The sequence below is a fragment of the Polyergus mexicanus genome, unplaced genomic scaffold, assembly GCF_030449975.1.
Source record: "Polyergus mexicanus isolate NDT 795.1 unplaced genomic scaffold, iyPolMexi1.0 SCAF_106, whole genome shotgun sequence".
Lineage (NCBI taxonomy): Eukaryota > Metazoa > Arthropoda > Insecta > Hymenoptera > Formicidae > Polyergus > Polyergus mexicanus.
Genome location: NW_027223426.1, coordinates 29,408 through 42,383, shown reverse-complemented (window position 1 = coordinate 42,383; position 12,976 = coordinate 29,408). Strand labels below are relative to the sequence as shown.

The 12,976-nt window shown below is 45.3% G+C and overlaps 2 protein-coding genes across 2 annotated transcripts; both read right to left on the bottom strand.

Moving 5' to 3' along the window:
* Positions 1 to 1,520: 1,520 nt before the first annotated feature.
* Positions 1,521 to 2,867, bottom strand: LOC138944174 (uncharacterized). Its single transcript, XM_070315088.1, has one exon. It carries the CDS (start codon positions 2,865 to 2,867, stop codon positions 1,521 to 1,523), a length of 1,347 nt encoding a protein of 448 aa, XP_070171189.1.
* Positions 2,868 to 3,743: 876 nt separating this feature from the next.
* Positions 3,744 to 7,102, bottom strand: LOC138944173 (uncharacterized). The gene is made up of 4 exons (XM_070315087.1): positions 6,906 to 7,102; positions 6,295 to 6,352; positions 5,176 to 5,876; positions 3,744 to 4,977 (listed from the first exon to the last, which is right to left on the bottom strand). Exons 1-4 carry the CDS (start codon positions 7,100 to 7,102, stop codon positions 3,744 to 3,746), a joined length of 2,190 nt encoding a protein of 729 aa, XP_070171188.1.
* Between the last annotated feature and the right edge of the window lie 5,874 nt (positions 7,103 to 12,976).

Here is a 12,976-nt window from a genome sequence, read left to right as displayed (position 1 = left end):
GCGCCTTATCGCGAGCGCTTGCCGCGATGTCGAGGAAACGAGTTAGCTTGTTGTCCACGCGCGCGGTTAAACCGCTTAAAGATGCAACGATGCGGTTGACGCAAAGTTCCAAATTTAATATATTTACGACGGTGCTCTTCGATAGGCTAGGCGAATTTTAGGCGTTTCGAGACGAAGTATTCGGAGATTGTTGAGTTTGCCGAATCGTAGCGTCAACTGTCCGATGTGTATTGGCGTCGGGCGCGCCTCGTCGCGCTCGTCGGAGCGAAAGTGCGACAGAAGCGCGGGTCGTAGATCGAGCAGTTCCTTCCACGTATCCGGCGTTAGCGAGATCTCTTTGCCGTGACAATCTCCGAGGACGATTTCTACGAAAGAGGGTCGGCTGACGTTAACGCTAATTTCCAGATGTTTATATGCGGTTTTGGTCAATGGATAGCGTCTCTCTAAGATTCTGAGCGGTCGCGCGACCGAGACGTCCGCGTCGTGTCTTGGCGTCCGATCGCGATCTCGTCTAAAAATAGATGCGAGCGATGAGAGAAACGGTGCTAGCGAATTATTAGTTCGAATAAACGTTTGATAGTCTTACACATTGTCCATTTTAGCTTTTTTAGCGTATTCCGCGCTATCTTCGCGGTCTCGCTCGGTTAGCCTCGATCGATCGTCGAATGAGTGTTGCTGCTGCGGTTGTCCCCCCATTGTCGCGTTCATCGTCGCTCGTTCTTTCTCGTTTGTTCTTTCTTGTTTGTTCTTTCTCGCGCGTTAGCTTCGGTGTTCTCCGTCAATAATGAAGCGCTTAACGGATGGACGGTCTTTATATACTCGCGTAGAGATCGCTTCTTCCCCTTTCGCGCGCTTTCTCTTATATATTCTATTTTTAAAAAATAACGGTAGGGTCGCTCTAGTCGTTCTCATCGTCGATCCTCTCTTTCTCGATCGTGTCGCTGAGACGATAGACGCGACTAAGGAGATCGCGCAATTGCCTTAGTAGTCTGTCCGTAGGACACTCGATGCCGAGCGCGCGTAGATCGAAAGGACTCGCCGAGGTTACGGTATTCGTGAATTCGTGGAAGGCGTAGAACTGACGTTTGGCGAAGAAATATAGATTACCATCGATGTATCAGAAGGCCGATGTTATCGCGGACGGAATTCCGGGAAATATATCTTTTAATGGAGCCTGTCTAATGACTATCATGTGACACTCGTCGATTTCCGCGACTTTATCATCGTCGTATATAGCGTAGGTTCGTCCCGTGTGCGTATTTATCGCCGCGTTGATTTTAACGTTTCGAGGAAGTCCGATATCGTGGAGATATCTCGGCCAGCCCGATATTAGTTTAAGACTGGGATATTCCGCGAGGTAGATCGAATCGTTCGTGAATAGCGCGAGATCGCCCGAGGGTCTTCGATACGCGGCGGATAGACGCGTGAAATTTGCCGGTAGAAACGTCGCGTAATCCGTGAGCGTCATGGGTCTACCGTAACGTTTCTCGGTCATGTCGACCGACCATACGTTGCGGCGATTAGCTATATATAATCGATGATTCATTATTAGCGCAACTACGTATAAGAGATTTTACACTGGTGCGCGCTGAAATTATCCAATAATTTTGGCGTAAAATTCTTAACATTAATTGAGTGCCTCCATGAAGAGAGGCTTTATGAGCTTGAGCGATTAATAAATCCGAAATTCGATGTTTCGGTAAAATTATAGGGTGCCGTTCATCATAACTGAGTGACGAATTGTCAATCCGCCCGCCAAGGCGAATTAATTTATCTTTCCCGAGAAAGGGGTAAAGCGATAACAAAGAACTGGATCTTGGCAGTAAACAATTATCGTTTAACGCTTGAATTTCGGATGGGAAATGACGTTGTTGCACGTAACGGAGCCAAAACAAGGAAGCTTCTTTGAGTTCGGCAGCGGACAAGCACGTCGTATTCACGTTCGTATTAGTCGCGCGACATTTTAGATTATTAATAAAACGTTGCACGCGTGCCGTGACTCGAATTAACTTCTTCCATGTAGAGACTTCGTTCGGTAATTGCCACTCCAGAATATGTTGAGCATGACAAACGATCGTATTTCGCGTTTCGGTTTCAATTATCTGACGATCGGCCTCAAGTTGATCTTTTAATTTATCATGGATCGGCCACGCGGTAGAAGGGAAACGCAACCAGGCAGGGCCGGCCCACCAAAGTTCGAAATCGCTGAGTTCAGCGGGTGACAAACCTCGCGACGCGCAATCCGCTGGATTTTCTTTAGATGGGACGTGATTCCATTTAATCGACGGCAGCCGAGCTTGTACTTCCGATACACGATTCGCCACATAAGTAGTCCATCTTGATGGATGGCCTCGTAACCATGCGAGCGCGACCGAAGAATCTGTCCATCCGTACATCGGAATATGCTGCAAATTTAACGATTTTTGCGCGAATTTTAGCAATCGAGTTAATAAGACTATTGCATTTAATTCTAGACGCGGCACGCTAATCGTTTTAATCGGCGCTACCTTTGATTTTGCGGTTATTAAGACTACTGAAATCTCGCTGAGCGATCGGAGAATTCTTAAATAAACGACAGCGGCGTACGCGCGATTAGACGCGTCGGCGAACCCGTGCAACTCGATAGCCAAATTTTCCGGATGCATTCCAGTCCATCGCGGAATGCGAATTTCTTTTAAATTTATGAATTCCGCACAATATTTTTTCCAGGACTCTAACAAGTCCGCCGCGATAGGAAAATCCCAATCGAGTTTTCTTAGCCACAGTTCTTGCATCATAATTTTCGCGGTGATTATTACCGGAGAAACCCATCCCAGTGGATCGAAGAATTTCGCGATAAATGATAGTATCAAACGTTTCGTATTCATATTGACCGAAGGTGACTCGATTTGAAAACGAAACGAATCTTCTCGTGGTATCCACTCAAGTCCGAGCACCTTAAGCGTATGTACGAGCGATAGCGAGTTCATGCTCTCCCGGAGGTATGTCTGTTAATAATTCTATAGAATTGGCAGCCCATTTGCGTAAATGAAAACCGCCTCGCGCCATCAATTTCGTAAGCTGATCGCGACTTTCCTTTAGCGACGGAACTTCATCGGCGCCAAATAGAACGTCGTCGACGTAAATAAAATCTTGTACTATTGTTTGTGCTTTTGGAAAAGAATGACCTTCGTCGATAGCTAATTGATTGATAACGCGCATGGCTAAATACGGAACTGGAGCCGTACCGTATGTAACTGTAAGCAATCGATAAGATTGTATCGGAGAATTAATATTAGATCGCCAAAAAATCCGTAAAAAATCGACATCGTCTCGATGAACGCGGATCTGTCGAAACATCTTTTCGATATCGGCGGTGTACACATAACGAAACTGACGCCAACGAAGGATAATTGAGGACAAATCGCGTTGTAATTTAGGCCCGGTCATTAAATGATTATTTAATGTAGAACCATTGCTCGTTTTGCACGACGCGTTAAATACTACGCGAAGTTTCGTCGTGATGCTAGACTCGCGTAGTATCGGATGATGCGGTATATACACCGCTTGATTAAGCGTCGGATTTTCGTCGGAGACAGGTTCCATATGACCCATAGATTTATATTCATTTAAGAAAGAATGATAGGGTTTCGCGAGATCCGGATTTTTTCGTAGGCGTTGTTCTAATTTCGAATAAAGAAGCGCGGCAGTTTCGCGCGAAGATTCTATATCGAGCGGAGGGTTGGTTTTAAATGGTAACCGTATTAGCGGCCGTCTTCGGCACGCTGATGTGTTTCGATAAAATGTTGTTCGCATTTTTTATCTTCTTCCGACAGCTGAAGTTCGGAAGAAATTTCCTCGATCTCCCAAAATTTTTGAAGGAGAGAATCGAGCGAAGGAATTGTTACGCAATTTAATGAAGTCGCGGAACCGGTGATTGAATTAGAAGTGCCGGTAGGACCGAATAATATCCATCCTAGAGCAGTAAGCTGGGCCGTCGGAGTTCCGGTCGAACCATGTTTTACCTTTTGCTTTAATAACGATCCATATAAATCTGATCCGATGAGCAGATGGATCGGATGATTGCTAAACGGATCCGGATCCGCGAGAGATAATTTCCGTAAATGCGGCCAATAATCTACGGTTTTAGTCTTTGAGCCAGCGTATGACATAATTTTTTGATATACGAAAGCAGTCAAAGAAAAAGTTGAGGAACCTCGCCCATTACAAGACTCGAGAGAAAGAGACACCTGAGATTTCGATACGCCACTGTATCGTTCGCCGAAACACTGTACGTGGAGGCTCGCGCGGGAACGTTTCGTGCGCATAGTTTGACACAACGATTCCGAGATAAAGCTAACAGCCGAGCCTTGATCTAACAACGCACGAACTTTAAATTTACGTCCTTCGATGGTACGAAGTATTACCCATGCGGTGGCTAGTAACACGTTCGGCAGATTTTTCAGCGGCGAATGAATCGTTTGAACGGAAGCGACGGCGGTCTCGTTCTTTATCTCAGGGGCGGCTGAGCCGCTCGGTTGAGCGTTAAGCGTTTTGTTTTCCGAAACAGAATTTTCACTAATCTTCTGTACTGGTATATTCGAGTCACGATGCAAGAGCGTATGATGTGCTCGTCGGCACAAATTACAGCGTTTTTTACTCTTGCAAGAGGTCGGGAAATGGCCGACCTTTAAACAATTAAAGCAACATTTGTGCGATTTGAGAAACTGAGTTCTCTGTTCGACGGATTTACGCTTAAACTCGTCGCATAACATCAAATTATGATTGCCGGAACAATTCAAACATTTTTCGGTGTCTATGTTATTTACCGAGGCCCGATTAGAGCCTTTATTTTTATGAGACGAAGTATCGGCATTTAACTTAGAATGATCGGTTAGTTCTCGAATTCGCAGCGTCATAAAATCTCGAATCTCTTCATACGTCGGAGATGCGGTTGATTTACCGCGTTGCAGATTCCACTCATTACGTGTGCGTGGACTAAATTTTTGCGAAACAATATAGACTAATAAGTCATCCCATTTTTCAACAGGTCTGCCTAAATTTGTTAACGCGGCTAATGACGCGGCAACGGTATCGCGTAAACCTTTGAGTTCGACAGCGGATTCCGTTTTCATAATAGGCAAATCAGCGAAAGCATGAATATGCGCATGAATAATCGCGTTTTGATTATCGTACTCTTCGATAAGTAATTTCCACGCACCATCGTAATTTGTGTCTGCAATCTTAACATGATTAATTAATATAGCGGCTTCGCCCGTGACACTGGCTTTTAAATAATGCAATTTCTGCGTATTCGACAGCGATTCTTTCGAGGCGACGAGCGATTCGAATATTCCGCGGAAGTTTTCCCATTCCGCGAAATTACCGGAAAATTTCGGCAACGGGATTCGTGGCAATTGCAATGAAACCGCACCAGACAATTTGCGAGACGAAATGTCGCTTACCGATGATGCCGCATTCGGGTCGCACCGGGAGAATTTATCTATCACGTCTGCAAGGTAGTCCGCCGCTTCGTGGTAGACGTCCTCGGCCGTAAAGAATTCCTCCTCGGTGAAGTATTTGACTGTACGCTGTTCGTCGGCCGTTGCTATTTGCTGAAGCTGGACGTTGAGACGTTGACACCTTTCCCATAATGTCTCCAAGGCGTCCAGTCGACTCTTCGCCTTGTATTGCGTGACGTTGGCCTTGCCCATTTTCTTAAAGTTGGGGAACACTCGCTTATTGTAATAGATTGCTCGATGAGGAGGCCCTGCAGCGAGTCCGTCATGACGGTAGGCCGATAAGATGAAGCCTTTCAGCAACAATTTACCACCTTTTGGTTGTAGAGATGCTGAAGCGTGACGACAGTCCGTCGCACGCGGATGTGCGAAGCCGCACTATAATTTTCACTTAACAGTGCAGCGCGCTAAAGCGTGCGACAACTATGTGTAACTGCGGATTACGCAGGACGCACTCTGAGGTGCGGAGTGCTAAAGAACACAAAGATTGCACTTAAGCTGTGCAAAGCGCTAAGAAGCGCGAGATTTGCGCAGCGCTGCGGATTACGCAGGGCGCAAATAATAATGATACGTTGTGCTTAAGAGCACAACTTTAATAATGCAAAATGACGCAAAGTTGACTACGCGCACTTTATTTTCCCGGAAGTCCTTTCAACGCACTCGCGTTATTATTTACGGCAGCGGAATGCGGATAGATGTTTTGATATCGCACACCGTCTCTGTCTCGCGATAGTTTTTATAAGTGCTGTTACCTTAGCGTGTCAGCGTTCTCACTCGCACTCCGCGAACTGATTACCGAATCACTATCTGTTTTTCCAAAATCCGGCTCGAAGGACCATTTAATGTAGCCGCGCCTTCGAATTACACGTCCACATTAACAGAATTTATTTGTTTCGCCGATCGGAGAGATAGGACGTAAATGATTTGAGCGGGTTTAGTTTGTTGAAAAGTGTTTATTCCTTTCGACACCAACTCCCGGACCGTCTTAGGTAATCGCACGCGACAGCAAGATATAATCGGACACGCGAATTATCGTTTTAACTATAACTATATGAGCGTTAGACTTTCGGTGTGCTCCCGGTGAAGGCTTGCGACGAAGTATCTTAACGAAAAGCCCTTCTCTTTCCGATCCACGCACAAGAATCCCGGTCGATACGTGTACCACAAAAAAGGAGGAATTTCGATCGTTCGACTCCGAGAGCCAATCGGCTATCGACAACGAGGTGTTTGTCAGAATCGAACGATACGAAGAAACTACAAAAACGGAATGAAAACAAGGCTTCGCACGTAACGTCTCGCTTTAGATCGTTCGAGAAACAAAATTAATAATATAATTTATAAAACTCTTACTTTCTTGAACAGTTATTAAAACATTATAATTTATTATAATTCCGATCGAATACTTACATTAAACGCGCGATATCTACGTCTCCGTTCAACTGAAAGGCGAGTCTAAACGAATCCGGACTATTCTCGAGAACACCTTGCGCCTCCGCGCGCAGATCCGTGGCGAGGTTTCCCAGAACGTAGGACTTTATCGCGATTAAATCTCCGTTTACATTAATATAATCGGCCGCGTTAATTATCTGTTCGATTCGTTCCATATCGAACAGTTCGCGACCGATTTTAACTCTCGCCACTTCGCGCTCCACCGTTTCGCGCCTCGTTATCTCGCGAGCGAGAATATTTTGACGCTTCTTGAAACGATCTCGCGTTTTATAAAAATCGACGCGCGGATGTCGCGGTACGATTTATCGATCGCGCCGCGTCTTCCTTCCGCAACCGCTCCGCCGCCGGAAGGGGGTATCTCTACTCGCTCATCGAGTGTCCTTCTTAGGGAACAAACGGATAATGAAAATAGAAATAACAAAAAACATCCGTTAGATAACGCGCATCCCGAATACTCGGCGAACGATGAGATCATCGTCGCGGGAAGAGGGTATCTCTAATTTATCGTCGCCGGAAGGGGGTATCTCTAATCGCTCATCGAGTGTCCTTCTTAGAAGACAAACGAATAATAAAAATAGAAATAACAAAAAACATCCGTTAGATAACGCGCATCGTTGGAAGGGATATCTTTAATCGCTCATCGAGTGTCCTTCTTAGAGGACAAACGAATAATAAAAATAGAAAAAACATCCGTTAGATAACGCGCATCGTTGAAAGGGATATCTTTAATCGCTCATCGAGTGTCCTTCTTAGAGGACAAACGAATAATAAAAATAGAAATAACAAAAGAGGAACTCGAGCGTCCACTAGATAACGCGCATTCCGAACGCTCGACGTCGAAAGAGGCGCGTTTCCGTAATCGATGCGAATCGCGACTCTCCCTCGAACGAATCGTCGACGCGCTTCCCTTTCCCCCCACCCGCGTTATTCGTCGACGATAAAAATAGGCGTCTCGCGGAACGCGCGAATCAATCGCGCCCGGCGTCTCTCGATAGTTTACCGCGTCTTCCCCGCTTCGCGCGATGACTAACGCGAGGACGGCTCTTCTCGTTCTAGCAACGATGCTCGTCGCCGCGACGGTCGCCGCGCCCTTCGACTCGGAGAGGATCGAGGCGCTCCGTTTCCTGCGCGCGTAGGGTTTTCTAAAAGACGATGGAGGATCGCTGTCGTCCGATAACGTGACGTCTCTGCGTCGCGCGCTATTGCTGTTTCAAGAATACTATCAATTGTCGGGAAACGGCGTGTTAGACGCCGTTACGCTTCACCTTATGCGCAAACCGTGATGCGGTCTCGCGGACATTCCCGATCGCGCGTATAGCCCGATCGCGCGAAAATGGCCGAAGACGCGTCTCGCGTGGAATTTTCAGGTGGCTAGCGAGGAAATCTCGCGAACGGCCGAAACGGCGTTCGCGTTATGGGCGGCGAACTCGTCGCTAACCTTCGCGCGCGACCGGTTACGCCCCGATATATTGATATCGTATCGAACGGGCACGCACACTTATACGAATCGTCGGAACGTCGGTATTTGCCCGGCGGCCTTCGACGGTCCGGGAGGAGCCCTAGCTCACGCGTTCTTTCCCTCTGGAACGACCGACTTCATATCGGAGATACACGTCGACGATTCCGAACCGTGGCACGTGTATCTAAACAAGAATCCTCCCGACACGCATCACCTGCTACAAACGCTAACGCACGAGATCGGCCACGCATTGGGTCTACAGCACAGCATACGCAATGACTCTATAATGTTCCCGTATATACCCGACATCGAGAATCAATTTCCAGTTAAGCTGAGCACAGAAGACATTCTCGTTATACAGAATCTGTACGGATCTCACGACGACGGAAACTATCCGACGGCGACTCCCGCGACCACCGCGGCGCCCGCGACGACGAGCGTCGCGCCGACCGACCCAGCGCGCGCGGATCTCTGCGCATTGCGACGCGTGGACGCCGCGCTAATAATGAATCATCGATTATATATAGCTAATCGCCGCAACGTATGGTCGGTCGACATGACCGAGAAACGCTACGGTAGACCCATGACGCTCACGGATTACGCGACGTTTCTACTGGCGAATTTCACGCGCCTATCCGCCGCGTATCGAAGACTCTCGGGCGATCTCGCGCTATTCGCGAACGATTCGATCTACCTCGCCGAATATCCCAGTCTTAAGCTGAAATCGGGTTGGCCGAGATATCTCCACGATATCGGACTTCCCCGAAACGTTAGGATCAACGCAGCGATAAATACGCACACGGGACGAACCTACGCTATATACGACAATGATAAAGTCGCGGAAATCGACGAGTGTCACATGATAGTCGTTAGACACGCTCCATTAAAAGATATATTTCCCGGAATTCCGTCCGCGATAACGTCGGCCTTTCGATACATCGATGGTAATCTATATTTCTTCGCCAAACGTCAGTTCTACGCCTTTAACGAATTCACGAATATCGTAACCTCGGCGGGTCCTTTCGATTTACGCGTGCTCGACATCGAGTGTCCTACGGATGGACTGCTAAGGCAATTGCGCGATCTCCTTAGTCGCGTCTATCGCCTCGCCGACGCGACCGAGAGAGAGAAGATCGACGATGAGAACGACTAGAGCGACCCTACCTTTATTTTTTTTAAATATAATATATAAGAGAAAGCGCGCGAAAGGGGAAGTAGCGATCTCTACGCGAGTATATAAAGACCGTCCATCCGTTAAGCCCTTCATTATTGACGGAGAACACCGAAGCTAACGCGCGAAAAAAAACAAACGAGAAAAAACGAGCGACGATGTACGCGACAATGGGGGGGCAACCGCAGCAGCAACACTCATTCGACGATCGATCGAGACTAACCGAACGAGACCGCGAAGATAGCGCGGAATACGCTAAAAAAGCTAAAATGGACAATGGGAAAGACTATCGAACATTTATTCGAACTAATATAATTCGCTAGCACCGTTTCTCTCATCGCTCGCATCTATTTTTAGACGAGATCGGACGCCAAGACGCGACGCGGACGTCTCGGTCGCGCGACCGCTCAGAATCTTAGGAAGACGCTATCCATTGACCAAAACCGCATATAAACATCTGGAAATCAGCGTTAACGTCAGCCGACCCTCTTTCGTAGAAATCGTCCTCGGAGATTGTCACGGCAAAGAGATCTCGCTAACGCCGGATACGTGGAAGGAACTGCTCGATCTACGATCCACGCTTCTGTCGCACTTTCGCTCCGACGAGCGCGACGAGGCGCGCCCGATGCCGATACACATCGGACAGTTGACGCTACGATTCGGCAAACTCAACAATCTCCGAATACTTCGTCTCGAAACGCCTAAAATTCGTCTGGCCGTATCGAAGAACACCGTCGTAACTATTTTAAATTTGGAACTTTGCGTCAACCGCATCGTTGCATCTTTAAGCGGTTTAATCGCGCGCGTGGACAACAAGCTGACTCGTTTTCTCGACATCGCGGCAGGCGCTCGCGATAAGGCGCTTATTCCCGCGATGATACGCGAGAGCGATAACTTCGACCGCAACTATCTGATTGATTGCGAGCTGCAGGCTCTGCTCTTCGGGGAATCGTGATACGCTTATCCGCGTACTCGTATTATCGTATTATTAATATATTAAAAATATTGTAAAAGAAAACGGTAAAAACACTGTCGCTAGAACGACGATGTCTCTTTATTCCACGACCTTTCGAAGATTCGCCGTCTCGCTAAAGCGACAAGCGCGCTCGTATCGCCGCTAACGCGCGCCTCGAGAAGAGGAGAGCGACGAGGGACGCCCCTCCGTCCGCTCGACCGCCCACCGACGATCCCCCGCCCCCCCCCCCTCGACGCCGGGCGCCCGCCGTCCGATCGCGGATCGCGCGCTAGAAGCGTCGCGCGCGTCCCTAAAGAATCGAGATAGCGAATCGCGCGCTAGAAGCGGCGCGCATCCCTAAAGAATCGCGATAGCGGATCGCGGGCTAGAAGCGGCGCGCGCCCTTAAAGAACGAATCGCGTCAAGGTCGAATCGGGAGGAACCGCCACCCCCCGAGCGCCATCTCTCGAGCGCTCTTGGCGACTCGTACCCACCGCTTCCCCCCGGCCGCGCTTCCCCTCTCACCCTACTTACCCCCCCCATTCACCCGCCCAACCCGAACTCCCCCCCGCGAGCGCCTACAAACTGCTCCGAAACTATCTCTCTCTCTTCCTCTCCAACGGTACCCTCTCTCTCACACTCACGACAAACTGAGCCAAAAGCAACCTTACTATCCTACTTCTCGATATTTTCATTCAGGAAAAATTTCCTCTAAAGGATCTCAAGAATCTATTATTATAAGTGGGCTGTCATATTGGAAGACTTTATAATATTTATAATAAATAATGTAATTTAAATTAATTAAAATTAAAATTTTGTTTCTTTCACTATTTATATATATATACAGGGGATATCTTAATTGTACAATTTTATTTTAATAACATATTTAAAAAATAGAAAATTTTAATGTAAAAATTTTAGGGTTATAAGTTTTCGAATTCAAGCTATAATAGTTGATAGATATCCTACAGAATTCATGTGTTTATTTATTAACTTACATGATCTGATATCTGTTATTTGTTTTTGAATTTTACTTTTCGATATCGATTTTTACCGCATATATCATTTTATTTTGTACTCATATTTATGTAAATTAATTATGAAAATTAATAACAAATAATATATTTTTGAATATAAATAATTATACATATAAATATAATTATAACAATGAGCGTGTGAGTTGCTCAAGATTTCATTAATTAATTGTAAAACTTTATAATTTAAAAACTATTGTAATGTTAAATCAAAATCATATTAATATTTTTGACTTTATTTTTCCTATAGAAAGCAATATAAATAATATTGTGTAATAATTGTAAAATACACTTTGTATATATATACATATATTTTATAATATTAGAAGGCTGTATCAAATCGAATTTTGGACCAATCTATATTAATAATTTAAATAAAAAAATTGGTTGTGGTACTTTAACCGATGGACACTTTAAATTAGAAGTACATATAATGGATTTTGACGAAAATGAATATAATTTCACAAAAGGCGACAAAATTAAAATAATCGGCGTGATGCAAAATACAGGTATAAACTATTTATGTATTTATTATTATTAACTATCAATCTTACACACACACGCGCACGCACGCGCGCGCGCGCACACACACACACACACACATTCCTTCATTTTCTCCCTCCTATCTTCTCTCTATCTCTCTCTCTCTCTCTCTTTTTATATAAATATATATCGTGAGCTTGGTTTCAATATTAATACGTAATTATTCTTCCAATTAAGTTAAAAAAAAATTTTTTTTGGCAGAAATTATTTTATTTTAAACAACCTATTTAATGAATTGAAAATTTTTTATTTTAGTCTATCTCATTTTCAATGTTAATTACCTTTTTTTTTTAAATAAAGAATAATATATCTATTTTAATATAATTTTATAAAAAATTTAATGATAAATTTAATAATATGCAATAAAATATGAATTATAATAACAGTTTATGAGATATTGTCATTTGTAAAAGTTTATATATTTAAATTGAATTATAATTAGTCCCATGAGATATATATATATATATAATAATAATTCTTTATTGATCCCCTTGGGGTTACAAAACAACCATCCTACACAACATACAAATAAAAACAACGCAATACATCTTTTTCTTACAACTAAACTCTTAATCTATCTCGCAATCTTAACCTATACTGCATTACCCTACCTAATACACACACACACTACGCATCTACGCTGTCTTACCCACTAACTTAGCCTATGGATCTCCGTTTCCGTTTATTCACATTCTCCCTCATCCACTCCCGTACTCTTCCACTCATTCACCCTTTCCCCCCTTCTTTCTTCCAATTCCCTCATCCATCTCTCCCCCTCCCCCTCCTCCCCTAACACCATCCCTACATTTTCCTGCCACCCACCCTCCTTCTCCCAATCCGTGCAATCCTCCCAAACGTGCTCCCACG